Source organism: Spea bombifrons, chromosome 5, assembly GCF_027358695.1.
Source record: "Spea bombifrons isolate aSpeBom1 chromosome 5, aSpeBom1.2.pri, whole genome shotgun sequence".
NCBI lineage: Eukaryota > Metazoa > Chordata > Amphibia > Anura > Pelobatidae > Spea > Spea bombifrons.
Genome location: NC_071091.1, coordinates 21,421,124 through 21,441,123, shown reverse-complemented (window position 1 = coordinate 21,441,123; position 20,000 = coordinate 21,421,124). Strand labels below are relative to the sequence as shown.

At 37.1% G+C, this 20,000-nt stretch overlaps 1 protein-coding gene across 1 annotated transcript in view; it reads right to left on the bottom strand.

Annotated features, from left to right (window-relative positions):
- DNAH11 (dynein axonemal heavy chain 11) overlaps nt 1-20,000 on the bottom strand; it is a 94,972-nt gene that overhangs the window by 6,593 nt on the left and 68,379 nt on the right. The window contains exons 59-75 of the mRNA XM_053466806.1: nt 19,010-19,153; nt 18,521-18,703; nt 18,198-18,299; nt 16,885-17,019; nt 14,924-15,097; nt 13,827-14,062; nt 11,752-11,874; nt 7,512-7,716; nt 7,145-7,309; nt 6,511-6,651; nt 5,305-5,475; nt 5,013-5,135; nt 4,227-4,420; nt 3,509-3,657; nt 2,243-2,370; nt 1,888-2,115; nt 835-1,026 (exon numbers count right to left, since the gene is read on the bottom strand). Of these exons, the coding sequence (XP_053322781.1) occupies nt 835-1,026; nt 1,888-2,115; nt 2,243-2,370; nt 3,509-3,657; nt 4,227-4,420; nt 5,013-5,135; nt 5,305-5,475; nt 6,511-6,651; nt 7,145-7,309; nt 7,512-7,716; nt 11,752-11,874; nt 13,827-14,062; nt 14,924-15,097; nt 16,885-17,019; nt 18,198-18,299; nt 18,521-18,703; nt 19,010-19,153 (2,793 nt within the window). The remainder of the gene's footprint in view (nt 1-834; nt 1,027-1,887; nt 2,116-2,242; nt 2,371-3,508; nt 3,658-4,226; nt 4,421-5,012; nt 5,136-5,304; nt 5,476-6,510; nt 6,652-7,144; nt 7,310-7,511; nt 7,717-11,751; nt 11,875-13,826; nt 14,063-14,923; nt 15,098-16,884; nt 17,020-18,197; nt 18,300-18,520; nt 18,704-19,009; nt 19,154-20,000) is intronic.

The following is a 20,000-nucleotide window of genomic DNA, read 5'->3' as shown; positions in this document are numbered from 1 at the left end:
TGGTTGGTGTTTCGTTGGCTGGTCTGACTATAATAACATTTAGTCAGTGAGGGGGGAGTCCACCAAAAGATTTAGTTTTTAGGTTAATATATCATGTGTTATCGCCTACTGTACACCGGAGACTGGCAGAACATCTGTTTCAAACTACAGGGGTTATTTAAAAGGTGTCACAGGTTCCACGTCCCAGATAAAATATGCAAAACCGTGTTTACGGAAATGTTTAACCCCTTAAGGACAATGGGCGGCCCCAAAACCCATTGAAAACAACGCATTTTGTCATTAAGGGGTTAAATTATCTTGCAACGGCATTTTCTAGAACGCGACGGTCATGCCAAAAAATACATTTACGAACAAAAGGAGGATAATCAAACCATATAAATCGGAGCCTTTCATTTATAAATATTTGTCGTTTTTTTTGTCCAAAAATATGACACAATATTTCCATTTCTACCTATTATGCCGCTACTGCAATTTTAGACATTATACCACGCATCAGGTGGTTTATTTTATAACTTACACGATGTCTGTCATAACAGAAGTCACTTTGATTGCTATTATTTATTGATTTATATGGCAACATTATATTCTGCAGCTAGCAATCTGTACATTACATATGTGTGTGCGGAACCAAAGCCATCCTGAAATCCTGCTTTAGAGCCAAAAAACAAGCTCATACAGGTGTGATGGTCAGGTGTCCACATGCTTTTGATCATACAGTGTATGTTTTCTGCTCTAGAACAGATGGATACAGTATTCACAGTACAGAGGAACAGTAGTTCTTTAGTTTTAAGTGTATTTATTTTTATTTTGTCTCATGTCCTGTGTTTCCCTTACCTTGGTATTTGATTCCAAATAGTTATAAAGAACATTGACACATATTGTCAGATCTCCTGCGTTAAAAGGGTAGATTCTGTTCCAGCCTTGAGGACCAAATTTAAGTCTACCAGCAACACACGCATGAAAGTAGCATAGTGAAAAGAGGATACTTTTAAATTCGTGTTCTCTGGCACACATTTCAAGGGTATCCTAGGAATCAAAAAGACAATTCTATTTTATTTTTTCAAATTCTAAAAAAAATGCAAATATTTCTGCATTGAGCTTTAGTGATATGAAACAGACTTGTGCATTCATATTTGGGCGAACATGAAAACGAACAAGAAGGGTGCATTTTCTGAATACTGAAGAAACAAACATGGCGGCGGCAAAACGTACACGAAGAAACACAACACAAAGAATCTATGTCTTTGTCTATCTCCATGGGCCCTTCCCCATCTAGTCTAGCTTATCTACGCAGCATCTCAGGGGTTAACGGGAGCGGAAATCGGTAGGTTCGCGCGAGCAGTTAAAGGTCCATACAAGCGACTCTATTGGTCACCTGCTGGGGCCTCCATTGGCATCAACCAATTGGATTCCTGACAGCGGAACTTGGTCCATACGAGTGACTCTAATGGCCGCTTATATGGACCTTTAACTCCTGGAGGGGGGAGACCATTGGACTCCCCGACCGAGTTTCGGCACCAGGATTTTAAAAGTCTGTATGAGCGACTCTATTGGTTGCCAGCAGGGGGCTCGTCTGCCATCAACCAATGAAGAGCAGGTGCACTTCATTGGTTGATGGCAGAGGACCAAACACAGGAATAGCCGAATATTCGTGGGATACGAAGATTTGGCCGGCGCCCAAGTCTAATATAAAATCTTAAACTTTTCCTATCACTATGATGCCTTGATGGCAAGCCTACAACAGAAGGCATTTCTTTTGATCTACATAACAGGCTGAAGACTTTACTCTCTAGTCATACCTCTGTTTCTTCAAATGTTAGAATCTTGCGGTATTGACAGAGGCCATTATTACTAGAAAATCAATAGACATGTAGGGTGTCCTTTTACCTGGTCAAAATTATAGAGTGCTCCATGCAGGTTTGCTAACATTCCAGTTGGTGGTTCATTGGTAATTTTGATGGAATTTTCAAGTATTCCCTGTGGGATAATGTGCTCTTCTGGAGTTGATGCCGGTTCAGCACTAATGAATACCCTATAATCCTCATGGCATCCATTACTACACTGATCAAGGAGTTTCTCCAATGTAGGCAACCACTTGGCAACTAAATGGATATTCTGCAAAATAAAATGACAAACATAAACCTTGTTTGGATAGTGAATGACACTTATATTCATTGTAAAAGCTGTGAAATTATTAGATTAATGTTTGGTAATGATCCATAAGAACTTGTCTAGCACTTACTTGGAGAATCACCCAGTGTCCTTGTTGTGCAGCTTTATCTATCGCTTCTTCTGCTACCTTCTCTTGACCTTGACCCAATGATATGTTATGAAATTTGCCCGAATCAATAGTGAAGCCAAGTTTCTTACCTGAAAAAACACACATTTTCCCTTCTAAAAATTGAAAAATACAGCTTTATGGGGTGATCATTTTGTTTATATTAGTCTGCATTAATCACATAATTTTATCTTTTATTTCAGTTATAAATCTGAGTATTTTTCTTTCTAAATATTTCATATAAAAGGCATATTCTTCAGTTTTCATAGAGACGTAAAATACATAATCATGTACATAATTTTACACGATTCTTAAGCTCTATTCAGTGTTTTTATTACTACGAAAGCTGTAATTACCGTATTGGCTCGAATATAGGCCGCACTTTTTTCCCCCACTTTAAGTCTTTAAAGTGGGGGTGCGGCCTATATTGGGGGTCTAGCGCCCGACGCCCGGGACATGCAGTCTCGGGCGCCGGGCAGGCAGCGGGGTTAGGATACAGATCCCCCGCAGCGGTGCAGGGGACCTGCATCCTACTCCCCGATACGCTCAGACTGCCTCCCCTGCCAGCACTTCCCGCGGGGGGGGGGTGCCGGCACGGGAGGTTGTCTAAGTGTATTGCGTAGATGTCCCCCGCCGGCCCTGCAAGACACCCGGGAGTCTGCTCCGGTAAGTCGGGGGGGGGGGCAGAGGAGGACAGTGGTAGCATATCTCGGGGAGGGAGGACAGTGGCAGCATATCTCGGGGGGGGGAGGAGGACAGTGGGAGCATATCTCGGGGGGAGAGGACAGTGGCAGCATATCTCGGGGAGGGAGGACAGTGGTAGCATATCTCGGGGGGAGAGGACAGTGGCAGCATATCTCAGGGAGGGAGGACAGTGGCAGCATATCTCGGGGAGGGAGGACAGTGGCAGCATATCTCGGGGAGGGAGGACAGTGGCAGCATATCTCGGGGGGGGCAGAGTGGCAGCATGTTTTTTTGGTGCTTTTTTAAAGAAAAAAACTTTTTCTTTAAAAAAGCACCAAACTTTTAGGGTGCGGCCTATATACGGGGGCGGCCTATATCCGAGCCAATACGGTATATTTAATGTCCGTCACATACTGCTAGTGACTGCCCCCTATTGGCTCAGTTTAGGAATATGCCAATATTATCGTTGGAAAACACTGAAAATCAAGGCTGTTGAGAAATGTAGTACATTGGTTTCAGTGCTTGTTATGTTGACATAACTATTACCCAATGACTCCACATCTTTTAGTGGGTTTACACCAGGAGACAGGATGAAAAACACAGGGGTGGAAGGGCTGGTTTCTTCATAGGATTTTGCCAGGTCTGGTCGTGTACTCTCTACGTACTTTGATCCAAGTTTTTCTTCCACAAAGTTTCTGTTGAGTAATAATATTGTAAACGATAAACGAAAGCAGGACGTTCTTTATTAATTTGTACAGGATGTGAGGAATTAAGTTCTTGTACCACTAATCACCATTGGCCTATGGTCATTCATTCAACACTGGTCTGTACTTGCTCTCTAAAGGGCTTATTTCCGATGTTTGAAGAAACAATGAATCATCTAGCACCTTCTATTCTCTTGGGGCATTACCCATTACCTCAAGGCTTAAATCTCAGCTCATTTCTATTTCTTCATGAATAAATCCATGACAATTTATTGCACAGTTCACTTTGTTGCAAACCAGATGCTATTGACCACAGTTGCCATTATTCTAAACCAGTGTGTGTGGCCAAGAGTACCCGGGGAAGCCCGCTGCAAAACATGTGTGAACATCACTGTTAGAAATAATTTGGAGGCTGAATCAGTCTGGGATATTATATTCAAGAAAATGGAAAGGCAAAAAGAAAGCTGATATTTTTAGCAATTTGAAATGCAAAAAAGACGAGACTGAACTGTCTTATAATAGATTTAAATAAAAAAAACAAAAGATGAATGAGTACAAACCGTATTGCGTAAGTCATTCTGTCGGGACGTAGCGCTCTCAGCATAATAAGTTTTTGTAACGATGTTTTATTTTTCCAGTCCTGTGGAAATTTTTCTTTCTCTGGGGTTTCCGATTCAACCAACTTTTTCCAGCGTTTGGCAGATCCTTCAATATCCCTGTCTAGCCCTCTGAATTCATCCATTGTCGAAATCATCTGTAATGAAAAATTACAGAACTTTACACAAAAAGGAAAACTTACACGCTGAGATGCCATAGCATTCTATGTCTGGATTTGTTGCTATGGAATACGAGACAATTAAGTATTTTATTAATGGAGAAGCTTTCATGGTTTTATATTGTCACATGAATGTACAAACCCTAAAACCTTAACACTTGGAAATATTTAACATAAGCTCAACCTTGGCCAGAGTGCTTGTTGAATTCACTATTTGTGGACCAACCCTTGATGTTCACTGACTAACCTTTCAATGGTCCAACTAAAAAATATCTTTGCTAAATCCACCATGATGCAGCCCCATGGCCTATGGGACTGAGTTAGCTCTCAAGTTGACCTGAGCTATTCTTTTGTGAATACCAAAAAGGATACTTGAGAAATGTGACTAACTCAGATCCACCCTAATAAACTGAGTGTTTAGATGAAAATGTATTGTATATTTAAATGAAACTGTTGATTGTGAAGTTCACAAGCATAATCACCAAGTATATGCACTGGATATTTAATAATTAGATCGTTCAATGATACATCCAACGTTACTTTTTATGTCTCAAAATCAGACGTATTATACCTTAATGGCGCTCCAAGACTGAACAGTCAAAAAGTCAACAGGACTTCTGTACGTATTCTCAACAGGAAACCGAAGAAGAAAATCCAGTTCCAATAAGTCAATATCTTTAAGTTTTAGAAGAATCTTATCAAGAAAGCATATGAAAAATCACAATTATAAAAGTGTTTCATTTGATACAAGAAGCATACTTTACTACATTCCATATTCACATTGGCCAGCAGAGCAAAACTCCAATGTCCCCTGTAGCCAGGTCCACCTTAACGCAAAATAGTATACGATCAGAATGCCTTACCTGAAATGCAACCTGGGAAATAAATGTCAGCTTGTCCTTTTCAAAAAGTCCTTGACTGACATATAGAAAAGTGGCGTATGTGATACATTCCGTGAGTTTGACAACTCTCTCGGTGACATCTTCTGACTGTTCTGCACGTATTATGGCTTTATGGAAAACCATATTGAAAGCCTATGAAGAAGGGGGTACAAGTATATTGTCAAAAAGCTCTAATGAACAATATTTTGTCTTTCTTTATTTTTTCTTTAGAACCCAGAGTAAGAATGATTTAAGGGGAAGAGATATAAGAAGCATCATTTTTTCTAACATAAAAGATTTTCACCAAAAAAGGCCCAAAATCAATATATATATATATATATAGAATGAGGCAAGGCCTTGCTTTGTACAAAGAGTAATAATTACTAAGTGCATGAACAGCTTTATTTGTGCTCCAATGTATTTCTAAGCATGCACAAACACCTAATGATAGGTATACAGTATATACACTGATGCGTATTTAGAAATGATGTCTATAAGTAACAACGCAGCTCTGCTATTAATTACACAGAAACATAGAATTTGAAGGCAGATGAGAAACATTTGACCCATCTAGTCTGGCCTATTTTCCTGATCTAAAGTCATGAATCAGTCCTTGGTTTACATTCAGAATAATTACTCCAATTACGTTTTGCTTTTTGCAATGCATATTTTTCCCTTCTCTTAACTTTTATTTACACAATGCTTGGGAGTGGATCCCCACAGATTTTGACTCGATCTCCTCCTTACAGAGCACTTTTAAGTGGATCACAGAGAGAATTTGGATATTTCATTAGATAACTACCCTGTCTGGTCACAGCGAGTAAATCACACTTAGTGATAAAAAAAGAACCAAGTGACAGATTTGAATCCCTTTTAATTTCCCAATTCTTCAGGATAAAATTATGCACATCTCAAGCATTCGCTGGGATTGAGTATTACAGAGATCTCCTCCAAATGGGGTTGTGAAAGTGCCATAATGTGATGCTTTTCATATAATTCATCTAAATTCAGCTCCCACGCTTTCCAAATACTGATACTTTTAGTATTTTACGATTACCCCCTGATATTTAACTATTTGAAAAACGGCGGGACTGGTATGTGCTGAACATTGTTTTCTGCGGGACTGTTTGTAAAATAAGTTACATGTTTTGTGCTTCCATTGAATCTATTAAGGAAGGGCATAGTTACCTTTAGTGAGAAGTGATAAATAGGATTGATTTTACGAAGATCGCTCATAACGAAATAAAGAAGAGCCGCTCTGGCTGCAGCAGGTCTGTAATGCTCCCTGGCTTCATTAATTTTTATTTCAGTCTCCTTTGCTTCAACCACCTGTATAATGATGAAATGTAACTGAGCGACTGGGAAATTGGCAAATATATAGCTGTATAAGAACTGTAGCAGTATGCCGTCCAGCGTTGAAGCAGTCAGTACATAGTGGAATCCGAGCCCGGCCTTACTCCAAAATATTCTACGGTATCCAGCAATAGCGAGCCCCAATTCTAATAAAGATACTTAAGTGTTAAAGTACTTTTTTCTTTATGGTTGCACCTTTAAATAATTGTTCTGGAAGGATTCTTTTTTGATAAACGTCAAATGGCAGTTTTCTAGAGTAATGTAGAAATGTTTATTTTCTTGCTCAAACACATAATTAGACCACAGCACAAAGTAAGCATATTTGAGAGATCATATACATGATTCACCTTAAATTATTTATTTGGCTGTAAGTTGTTTAATTATATTCTAAGCACATGAGACAGATAATAGAGAGAAATATCAGAAGCTTAGCAGTAAGCACCCTATACCGACGCTAATAAATACTTACCTTATGCTCTATTTCGGCGGCTGTGCTTTTAGTAGACTCCAGTTTCTCCACCAGCTCCATGTCTCCTAGGAAATTGCCCTCGGCCACTGACAGGCGTATCAGGAGCTCATCTTCCAGACGCTTCAGCTCTATTTTAAAGTCGTTCTGTTGCTTTGTTATCATTGACTAGCACAGGAAGAAAACACAAAATTATGACTGAGGTTTCTACTTTTTGCAGCACAGATCTTAATCACAGCTCCAACGTGACCACCTCAAAATGTATTGAAGCACGGGCCAAAAAGGATGCGTTAGCCATTCCCTTTCACATACACACACTAACCGTTCATTGGCATTCCTTATCCATTTAATAAGGACAACAACCATCTACCTTAAGACTCTCCAGGTCAGGTCTCTCCACACTGACCACATCGGCCAGAAGCTGGTCTTCAAGCCCATCCGTAGTGACGGTGAAGTTAATAAGTGTGGTCTGAGCCTGTAGTTCAGGTTTATAGTGTGGATTTGCAAGCTTTGTGTGAATGATGAGACGGAAATTCTTGTTGTAATCACACTCCTTGTCCCCAATCTTTATATACCTACAAAGATATACAATTAAAAACACTGAAAATCAATTATAGTTCATATTATAATACGTTACTAATTATTACTTGTATTTCACAGCGGTTAATTTATTATTTCTTGCTTTTTGCATTTGTCTTTTTCACTATTGCTTTATACTAAGCTATTTTACAGCTGCATTTATTATTGAAGTAATGGGAGCAGTGAAAAGCTTCTACTTATTATTTTACAAATATTGGATTTGCTCGAAAAAACCTTCAAACTTTGGATCTTAATTAAAGAAAAAAAGAAAAGGCCTGAGTATAAGACTTGGAAAAAACATTTTTTATGCCACTCACTCATACGCACACTTCCACTCTGCCACACACTCATACTGTATGTATACTTGCACTCTGACACTCACTCATACACACGTTTATCTAGGTAAAGGGTGTGCAGGAGTAGGGGGTAATAAAGTGTTTTTTAACCCCTTAAGGACAATGGGTGGTCCCTAAACCCATTAAAAACAATGCATTTTGAGCCCGTACATGTGCGGGCTTTGTCATTAAGGGGTTAAGGACAGAAATCTTTAGAGAGCATTGTGTTTTTTTTAGACTTAACCCTTTGTTTACTGTTTAAAATGCAATAAAGGATGTGAACATGAAAAACATGGTTTAATTGTTTTTATTATCTCTCGTCTCTCTCTCTCTCAGTAAGAGTGTGTCAGTAAGAGAGAGGGAGAATTTTAACTCAGTGTTCACACTTATTGCATGTAATCGCTGTGATTGATTTTCATACTGATCATGACAATGGTGGATCCTGGTCTGCCTAACTCTTAAGGCAAACAGCATTAACCCACCCCATCATTTGTATATCCAATGGGGAAGCTCTTGCCTTCAGTTTCTCTGTGTAATAGACGTTCTTACGTGTTTATAACGTGGACATATTGTCTAGGGCACATGATTATTACAATATTTGTAAACTATACAGTAAAGCTTTCAAGAGTTTTCCTCTCTTTCTCTGGTCTGAAGCAATACTTGGGGAAGAGAGGGAAATTCTTGAAAGCTTGCCTTGTAAGTATTATGTTAGTTCAATAACAAAGGTATCATTGCATATTGCAATACTCTGGTATTTAGGCATTATATATATATATATATATATATATATATATATATATATATATATATATAGTTTTTTCAGTGGCATGACTTTTTAGTGCCCCTCCAGCTTTGACTGTGGTATCTTATGTGCCCCCCTTATGTATTGATCCTAGATTCACCACTGTATGTATAATCCATGAAAGACAAATACAGTGATATTACATTCAGTTTTACACCGTAGGAGTTATTTAAACCATTATAATCGAAGATGAGCGATATCTAATATATGACGTTGTTCTGTAGTTGTTAGAAAAACATCTTTAAAGTAGCATTAATTAGGAAGGGTACAGATAACACTGGAATGACTTATTATCATTCGTCAGGTGCAATTAACTCTTCAATTGTAAAACAAGGACATAATGAAGGTCAAGATATATATATATATATATATATATATATATATATGTTATTATTTTAACCCTGGCTATCTTTTCATTGACTGAAAAACATCCAGAACTCTTTTCTGATTGCATCAGGCCCAGTTTTAAAGCGGATCAATTGGAGCAGCTCCTCAAGGAGTTTCATGGGGGCCATGGCAGCTGGCTTATTGTGGGCCAATGTGATACCAGTAGTAATTAAACATCGTCTCCTGAAGCGTTTTTTAATGAATAAAGAGTGATCATTGATATAGAGGATAAAAGGTCGCTATGAACTCAGCACACAAATCTTTAACTGACTGGCGTTTCCACATTATAAGTTTTTAATATTATTAAAGCTTCATCCTAGTGCCTCTATACAGCTTTCCTACGACAAATACAGTGTGGCAGGCTAAACCTTCCCCCTTGCTCACGCTGGGACCCTAATGAATAGGACATGTTTTTGTGCCAGTGGAACGAACAGGGTGCTGATTGGTTCCGGCCTCAATAACACTGTCCCTTAAACATATTATTAAATAAAAGTGAATGCAATGTATTAGAGTGTAAGCTTGTGAGCAGGGGCTCAGTTTGTCAGTCCTTATTTTGTCATACCCCTTCTACTGTACGAAGTGCTGCATAAATTGTTGGTGCTATATAAATAATTAAAAATAATAATAATAATAAAAAAATTAAAATGGAAATTCACTTTGGGAAGGATCTGATAAATATTTCCAGATTTACTTTCTACTGTCAACTACTATCATAAGACATTATTTAATTTTAAATTAGTAGTGTCTAGTGCCCAGTAGATTTAATTATTTGTAATTACCTAGTTGTTGCCAGTGTGTGGCCATTTTATGACAGTAGCTTCTACAGTGTGGGTCAGGTTCAACTGTATATCTTTTCAACACAGAATTAATGTACTATTGATAGAACCATTACTGGAACCAAATTAAAGTCTGAGCTGATGGATTGGCCCACGGGGTGCTGTCAGACATGAAAGGAGTAATTAGTATTCATTACTTCATACTCCACAACATTCCAATTATTAATGAACTTCAACCGTTGGACTGCACCAAATATATCACAACCATCTATTTAGCTATTATTTCAAAGGACAAATTTAAACCTTGCCAAGTCATTAAAAAAACATCAAAAAGTGGGATACTGTATAATAGATATTACTAGGAGTTGGGTTAGTGCAAAATCCATTGAAAGAAATGCATACAGTAAATGTACTTCATGTCAATATCATCTAAACTAGTAAGATCTACAAGACAAGCAAAAAAAAAAGCAAAACACACACACACACACATATACATATATATATATATATATATATGCCAAGTGGCTAATATTTGTCATAATAGTAATTTTTAATAGTTTTCCTGTTTAGTAGTTATACTAGTTACCAATACAAAATTAATAATAAATAACAATAATTAAGTGCCTTGATGTTTCCGGCTGACAAGGAGCGATACCGCCCATGCGTGTACTGCACATTTCTATGATTTTCTCGAGACTTGAAGATGTTGATTTTGTACTTTTGGAGTCTAAAGTCATACTATAACCAGGCTAGAATATTAAAGAAAACCAAGCCGGATGTAACCCTTAATATGCACTTCAGCTGCCCTTGGCACGTCTGCGAGCTGCACATGTTTTATTATAGGCTACAGAATAATTATAACAGCAGAATCTAAGGCTTTTTTTCTTTTTTCAATGATTTTATGCTTGGATGAGCACCCTGTAATTCATTCTTGTATAAGAAAGCTATTAGGTGAACATCATAAGCAAACTTTATTTACTAGAGTCATCCGGAGAAGAAGCTGCAACAAAAGTGAATTGTTTTAACATTCTTTAACAAATATAGATTTTAACATTTCCTAGTGCATTTAACTTATATCTTTTATATGTGGCCATTTTATAACAGAGGTAAAATATTAGTAGCTAATATCGGGATGGTGTCTTATGACAACAGCCAGATATGATGGTTATCTTTTGTTCGTATATTGAGAAAAAGAGAGAAAAGAAAAGCAGCCGACACTGTGCCAACTGTTTGGACATCATAAAGGTTCTCGATACAAGTTACAAACTGAAAAAAGCAGTCCTGCCTCAAGTTTTAGAACAAGAAATTATGAACTTTTTGCAAACTCTATTTTTTTCCCCACAAACTCTGATTTAAATTTTTTTTCTTCCTGGGGGGGCAGCTGTCTATAATCCCTGTTCACTACATCTAATTGGGGTTAATCATTAGGCAAAAGAGCTGTGGTAAGACGCTGGTAAATATAAATCTATTTAGGTTTTGGTGTCTTTTCTAAGAATATTCTTCATTAGACTATTAACAAAAATTGTTATCCTGTGAGATTTCGCATTTATCCGTATTTTCAACTGAATTCTCTTCTGTAATCTAGCTTTGGCATTTACCCTGCCGGCTTTTTGCCATGATTAGAATTCTAGATATTTAAAATGTAATTTGATACTAGATACTATGGATTGATAACATGATATGATGATGATAACACATTTGCAAAACAATTCTGTAAGACATTTCACTTACCGGCCCCTTTTAATAGTGTTTCTTCCAAGGAGAGGGTCGAGTACTGGATCAACTGTTTCATCCAGATTTTCAATTAAGATGGTGTCGCCTGATGCCAAAGCCGATTCAATGGTTTTCAGATAACTAAGTGAAATGAACCAAAAGAAAGAAACAATATATAACATGGATCAGTGATTTATTATAATGTCACCTGTATACAGTAAAGTTTATATACAATAGCAAATGAAAGCAAAAATACCCATACTAAATAGAAAAGCTTGTATACAGATATGTTTGAGGAAATATCTGCATTATGTTAGAGATAAACAAAGTAGAGAACTTTGTTATTTCCTATTTATTTATTTATTTCTCTACAACGAATACAGCCAAAATGATTGAATTCCACATGCTAAATGAAATATCTATTTCCACGACGTCAATACTTTAATCTAATAGAGTGTTTTCCAAAAAGTTTCTCCCTCACTTTCGTCTGTGTGTTGAAATAATATAAACCGGTTTTCAGCTAGTAAATTATGTTACAAACACCTCAGTAGTCCAGAAGGGTAAATTTATCTTGCAGGCCTAACTGGTGATTACCGCCTGGACCAATTCTTCATTTCATATAAAAAAAAAAAAAAAATGCGGATATTGACTGGATACTAATACATTTCTCTTATTTTGACTTACAATAAACATTAATCAAAGTATTTGCTACTTGCATACAGTATTAGTGTTTTTCTTAGAAATGATATATATAATAATAATAATCATAATAATATATATATATATATATAGTGCATTCAGAGTCGTACGAATTGGAAATTTACAGAATTTTGGTAAATTCAGGAATTGGAGGATCAGGGAAAGGACTTCAACTGAAGCACGGCCATATTGCCCTGAGCTCAAATTAGGGCAAAATTATGGCACTTTCGGTGATGTCACCGGAAGCGCCGCCATCTTGGTGGCAGTTCCCGCTGGGTTACGTCTGCAAAGATGCGGATGAAGTGGTAGGGAAACAAGGTAGTGGGCACCGGGCATCTTATTTTATTCCCAAATTAAAATTGCCCCTGAATTGAATGGACAAAGAACAGAATTTGTTGCCAAAAAATGTATGGGCAAAAAATGAACCAAAATTTTGTCCGAATCAGTTTTGGCCCATTTGCCCATGTCTAACGTACAAATAAATAAATAAATATGTATATAGAGAGAGAGAGAGTTGTGCAAAAGTTTTAGGCAGGTTTGAAATAATGCCGTGAAGTAAGGATGCTTTCGATATGCCTACAAAATCCCTGACCTTTGTGTAAATGTACCTAGACAAATTGCTGCTGTTTTGAAGAAAAGGGTGGTCACACAAAATATGGATTTGATTTAGTGTTGCCTTCTGTTCACATTTTGTTAAATGATAAAAATAAACTATTAACATGTCTGTTTTCAAATGCATTCTTACTTTACAGAATTGTTTCACGCCTGCCTAAAATGTTTGCACAGTACTGTATATATATCACATAGTTACTTGTATACTAGCAAACATAAGTATTGTACCGTTATTGTCAGTATCCTGTCATTAAAATGTTTCTTTGTAGCGTTTTTCTATAACTATGTCTTAATAAAGTGATATATAGAACACATGTGCCATTAAACATGCAGAGTATAAAAGAACATCTCGTCTAACCGACACTAGATATAGGACCTCCATTTGTCACAAGAAATTAGAAGAAAAGATTCAGCGCATAAACAAATAAATCTAAATAATTTAACTCAAAAATTAAGAAAATAAAATATCAGGGTTAGGAGATGATAACACATAAAGGGGATCACAAGGTTTATAATAATATTAAGTATATGTTGGTTATTGTTTAAATAGTGTTTGTTGGTTTTGGAATGTTCTCTTTGGCTCTTATATTTACTGTTTTATTTCCCTTCGATAATTCTGTGATAAATTATGAAAGAAAAAGCCCTGTACTGTTTTAAATACAAGCCAACGCAGATATGAGAAGTGCATATGACCACGCTGAGGCAAAAAATGTGTTTTCATTTGCAAATACTGTATATAATTCATCAAATGATTGAAAATGTTATTTTTTTTATATACTTACCCTTTGTGACCTAAATTTATAACTTTTAAGTCAACATTATATTTATTCTTAATCCATTTAATGCCTTGTTGCTGTGGGTCTATCATAAGAGGCCATCGCTCACAGTTCATTAAGATAGCGGCATTTTCAGTTGACATTCTGTCTCCAGGCAAGCCTTCATTATTCCATGCAGCGACTGTCGCGTCATCAGTCAGCATGGCGATTGGGTCAAGATCCTCACTTACTGGAATGACAACCTAAAGACAAAAAAAAAATAGCTATTGCATTGAAATAGAAAAGAAATGCAGAGAAATTAAAAAAGTAAGCCTCTGTATTTTTCAATATGTTAGCAACTGTGTAGTCAACCAAATCCTCAGTGCAGGAATGGGATACCATGGATTCTCTGCCTTTACCACCAGCAAGAGCTAGAATTTCAGCCCTTGGGTATTTGAGATTTTGCTGCATCACTGAGACCAAAGAAATCCAAATAAACAACCAAAATCCGAGCACGGAAAACAAGAAGAAGGTAAGGGCGGAAAGGGAGGTGAGCTAGTATGTACATCAGAATAGGTGAACACTAGTAAATCAATGTGAAGCAGAATATCTTTGCACCTAGAACATTTTGACGCTAAAGTAAAGGATGGAAAAAGACTCAAGACTGCCTCTCCCCTCCAGGCACATATCTTACTGCTGCCAGCAAGAACAGGCATCCAAGGGCCGCCTGGAACTCTTGGTCCATTGACCATGAATGTTTTACCACTGGGTTATATTTAATCATCATGTGTTAACATGGCATCACCTACCTTTGCTAAATTATAAGCTTCAACTACCTTACTATATCACTTAAATGTAACTGTGAGACTGACTTCATCATCAGCTTAAATGTACTAAGGTACACCTGATATTGATTTGGCTACCTCCACATCATATACTTACAGCCTGATTTTTATAATGAAGCACCAACAAGCATGCAGGTTTAATGTTACTAAGCTCTATTGAGACTCTGGATAAAGGTTTGAGTGTTATAATGTCACTTTTTCTTTAATCTATACTGTATGTTTATGTATAAAGCACCAATACCATTTTCCTAGAATGTTAACTTAAGACTTGGATGTTACCTTTTGAGATTTTAGGAATGGGATCCACATGTGTTCCATCAGCTCCCGTCGATAGTGCTTTGAGAAGGATCCAACATAAGACACAAAAGCAGCTGTCAGCAGCACATCTCCGCATAGTGTCTTCTCCTGAGCTTCAAAAGTCTTAATTGATTCACTCCAGCGTATGTTTTCTGACTAAAACAATGCATAACATAAAAATCATTCATAGCACACGTGGCTGGAAAACATTAAAGCTAAAGCCTTATTTATCATATGGGTAAACTAGGTAGCTGCCTAAGGCTCCAAGCTACAGAGGAGGCACAAACTGGGTAGTGCAAATGGGAATCGATCCAAATGTAGGCACACGTGAAAAAGGGAGAAATACACCTGAAATGCGTAAATACTGTATTTTAGGTGGACCTATCCATGACGTGATGCACCTTCAGGCATTTCAGGTCATTGACCATGATGTTAGGACTATGCGATTGCATCTAAAATAGTTTTAATTTGCTAACATATAGATATACTTGTAAAACCATATATTTATGATCAATACGTTGCCACTTTAAGTTATCACCTGCAGTGCAGAAAACTTTGTTCATTTAAAAGAAAAATAAGCACTCAATTTCTCCATTCTGTTTATACCTCTTGTGAATTAGTCATAAATAGCAATGGAAATCTTTTCTTTAATCTCCAAGAGAACTTTAAAACTTGAAGATTTTCTAAACATGGAATGATCATCTATTTAAATCTTCAATAATTCCGCTATACCATCGACGTATCATAAATCACAAGTGACATTGGCTAACAAGAGTTTAAGAGTTAGAACATGCAGTCTAATACATTTCTAGACAGTTAAAAATCACTATAATTTTATTCTAATGCATTATAGATTGCTTGTAATGTCATCTTGGCTGGGATGACCTATTTCTAATTTTTAACAGCTGCTCAGCTTGGGAGTTAGTTAATGATTAAATATAAACGGCTTGATTTATTATTCTGATGTTTCAGCTTCCAGGTCAATTCTATATGGTAGAACCCCTAACAATAATTATTTTTTTCTGTTTTGTTCTGCAAATAATATTGAAATACATATATCTGTGAAATTAAAATTAAAACGAAGGCAACAACATTTATTTTCTCACTGTTTATAATCAAATGTTTATATTATTATGGCTATTAGTTACTAATATTTTCTGATGGTTCTTAAAGCGATAAGTTAGCAGATAAACAGTATTTTGGATTGGTACTTTTGATATCTTGATGGAGGTCTTGGTCTTGCCATATAGGAACCACCAATATATACTGTGTGTATGAATGAGTTATAATACATTTCTAGTAAACGTCTCTTTCCTAATTACATTGGGTCTTCACGAAACGGAAAATGGTAAAGTATGGTAAAGTATGTTTTTTTACTAATGCTACCGTCACATTAAAAATTGCTTGTCAAAAATATTTGGGTTTTAAAGCAATTTTGGTTTTTAGATGGTATAATGTGTTAAGAAAGCCGCACACCAATACTGTGTACATGTTTTAGGCATGTTATCATATTCCAATCAACTAGACAACCCTGGCTATTTATCATACCATCTGTGGTAAAGAATAGAATCTCTCGTTCTTGATCACCCAGCCATTGACACTCTGACTAATGAAAGCCTATGGAGCAAAGCATATAACTGGACAAGGGGGACTTCATTAGCATTGTCATAAACCGTCAGCTCGGTGAGGTGTTTGAGCAGGAAAAGTCAGCCTATAGGACCCCTATAGTAACATTCTACTGCAAAGGCATAAATTTTTAGCTAGAACTTGCAAAGTTGGGACTCTTTCATTCTCCCAACAGACTGCATTGGGCGTTGCACTGAAACCCCACTAGAATGTGGATTAAGCACTGACGAAAGGATAAGAGAAGATAAATATGTTGTCTTGCCAAGTCGCGGGTATAATCTTAGTGTGGCTCTAGCATACTGCCAGAAAATACTTACTTCTAGTCCTTTTACAAGTCTGTTGGCCAACTGAATAGTTTTGTTAGTTCGATTTACTTCTTCCTGACAACGGACTTTTTCAGCTGTTGCCTTTTCAAAGGAGACGGTAAGTCTTTTCAGATTCTTATCTAGCTCCTGCAAAAAAAAATACTCTGTGTTTGGTTTTGGTAAAATGTATCTAGATTCCTATAGGTCCATGTAGTTATTATTATTATTATTTTTCTATGTTGTTCTATATCATCTGATTGAACTACGCATGTGCAATACAAACATGCATGGGATAGGGATAACATTGTTCTGAACATAAGACAAGACCAAGGGCCAAATAATGTTTGAGGGGTTTACAGCAGAAAACAAATGGGCAGACTAGATGGGCGGAATGGTTCATAATATGATTATTATTAATTTTTAGTTTTTAAGCAGCAATATATTTAGAAGCATTGGACAATGTAAATCAAATCTATTTATATATCCATAATACATCATTATTAAGTGGAAACGCACCACAATGTACTTCATGATACATTCCACGGATGGAAAACCATCTCTGCGGACTCTAGAAGTAAATTATATGAATGTCTAAGCATGGGGGACTTTAATACAACACTAAAGGAAGGGTGAAATATACCCTATTCTGTGCTATTAATGATATTCTTGAGTTACTTGATAAATTAAGATGTGCAGTCAATTCATTCATTAAAACGAACATACTAAAGCCTTCATTTTCATCTTCTATATCTTATATAGGGTTCATACTCTTACTGTCCATTGTATATTACAAAAATGGGGGTGCATGGATTATTGCACATGCGTGGTCTCACAGTTATTAATATTCTTAATGTAACAAGTGATATGGGAAACAAATACTTTTCTGCACACACTATGGACATACCTGGGAACTTCTGGGCTCTGGCTACCCGGAGCCTTCCCTTGAGGGACGCGGCCAGGACTGCACACTGACGTTAGCGGGCGGTCCTGTGACGTCGGTGGGAGGTCCCGCTGATGCCAGTGGGCGGTCCCACTGATGTCGGGGGCGTTCCCGCTGACGGCAGCAGGAAACACCACCATTTAAAGGAAAAATGGGCGGGGAGCGGGGTGTGTCAAGACCTCGGTCCCGCGACCTGGAGGATTCGGGTCTTGACCTGGAGAACCGGAGAAGCAGGACTCACCCAGCAATCTCCGGGTCAAACCCAGAGAGTTCCCAGGTATGACAATGGACAATTATTTACCACTTTCATTTACCAAATTTAAAAGTCTCCTTCAGTACAAATAAATTGAAATTATTTGTGGTACAAATACCAATATAAACTCACATGAAGCTTCTTTCTGATCGCTTCCAGCTTTTCGGTAGCTCCACCGAGATCCTCATTGGCCTGAGCTAGTGCTCTGCGTTTAGGCTCCACGTCACAATATACCTAAAAGTAAACATATAGGAATATGAAGCATTATTATTATTATGATGTTTTATTTATTAAGCAAATTACACAGCATGTAAAACTTAAATGGGGCAGTTAACACAAATAACAAATACACTTTAATACATACAGACGCAACAGGAGTTAAGAACACTGCCCGTGAGCTTGTCATCTAGCATTATGGTACTTTTATAAAAACATATTAAACATAGTAAAATTACCTCGTAAAACCTAACAATGTTGATGACCCATGCACAGAGACCAGCTGCAGCAAATGATTTTGTGCGAATAAGATCTGGATTAAACTTTGGATCTTTCAAGTACTGCTCCTTTACCACTTTCAAGCTGTTTTCGTGGATGTGTTCCTTGTCGTAATTTATTAGCGCTTGCAAAAAGTCATCAACCTTCAAAAGAAGAAATATGATAAAATGAAACACTAAATCATTATTAATTCTGTATGTCATCCAACATCTTCCGCGCAGCTTTAATTGTGTTTCCAATCACAGAAACCATCTTGTTCTTTGTATCTTTGTCTACTACCATGTAATAGTTTCAGTAAGGACTGTTAGAGCTGTTTGGTCACCAGTATTAGTGGCTTTCTATAACAGAATCATTATGATACACTGTAGATAGGTTGATATTTGAAGAGTGTTGGGGTCGTCTCCTTTATAAAGTTGTGGCTGTGGATTCATTATTACTTAGACGATTACCTTTCCCATGAACACTTTGGCAGCTTTCCAGCTTCTGTCCTTAGGAACCCTGCCCTTGGGTGCCAGCAAAACCATTACGGCAGCTGTAACGTTGGTGACTGCAAGTGGTGGATTTGGAAACGTTTTTAGCTCTGTGAGATTCATCTGCATAGGGAAAAAAGAAAAAAATAATAAAATATTATAACGACAAGCAATGTCTTGGGTAACATCTTTTCTAGATATTCTCTTTAGATGAGATCAGTGGTGAATTTGTTGAATGATTCTGTCATATTTTGAGTTATATTTCTAAAGGGTACTTCTGGATAAAGGTAAAGCACACTAGTCAGCCATCACATTATTACCACCTGCCTAATATTGTGTAGGTCCCCCTATTTCCTGCCTAACAGCCCTGACCCGTCAATGCATGGACTCCACTAGACTACTGAAGGTGTGCTGTGGTATCTGGCACCAAGACGTTAGCAGCAGATCCTTTAAGTCCTGTAAGTTGTGAGGTGGGGTCTCCATGGATGCATCCTGACAAGGGCCACAATTTGGCCCTTGTCAAAGTTGTCAAAGTTGCTCCGATCCTTACGCTTGCCCATTTTTCCTCCTTCTAACACATCAACTTTGAGGACAAATTGTTCACTTGCTGCCTAATATATCCAACCCACTGACAGGGGCCATGATAACAAGATTATCAGTGCTATTAACTTCACTTGTCAGTGATCATAATGTAATGGCCGATTAGTGTATGTGTAAGTGTTTGTGTGTGGGCATGTATGTGTAAGTGCTGCCTAATACAGGCACCATGATAACACATACATATGATTTTGTTCACTTAGCTGTTCACATGTTACATAGCTGTATGATCAATTAGCCTTTTAAACTTGGATTATATTATATATATAATATAATTATATATATATATAATTATTATTATTATATAATTATGGATTATATTATTATTTAATAGTATCAGTATAGTTGTTTTGCTTGCACAAAATATGTTTTT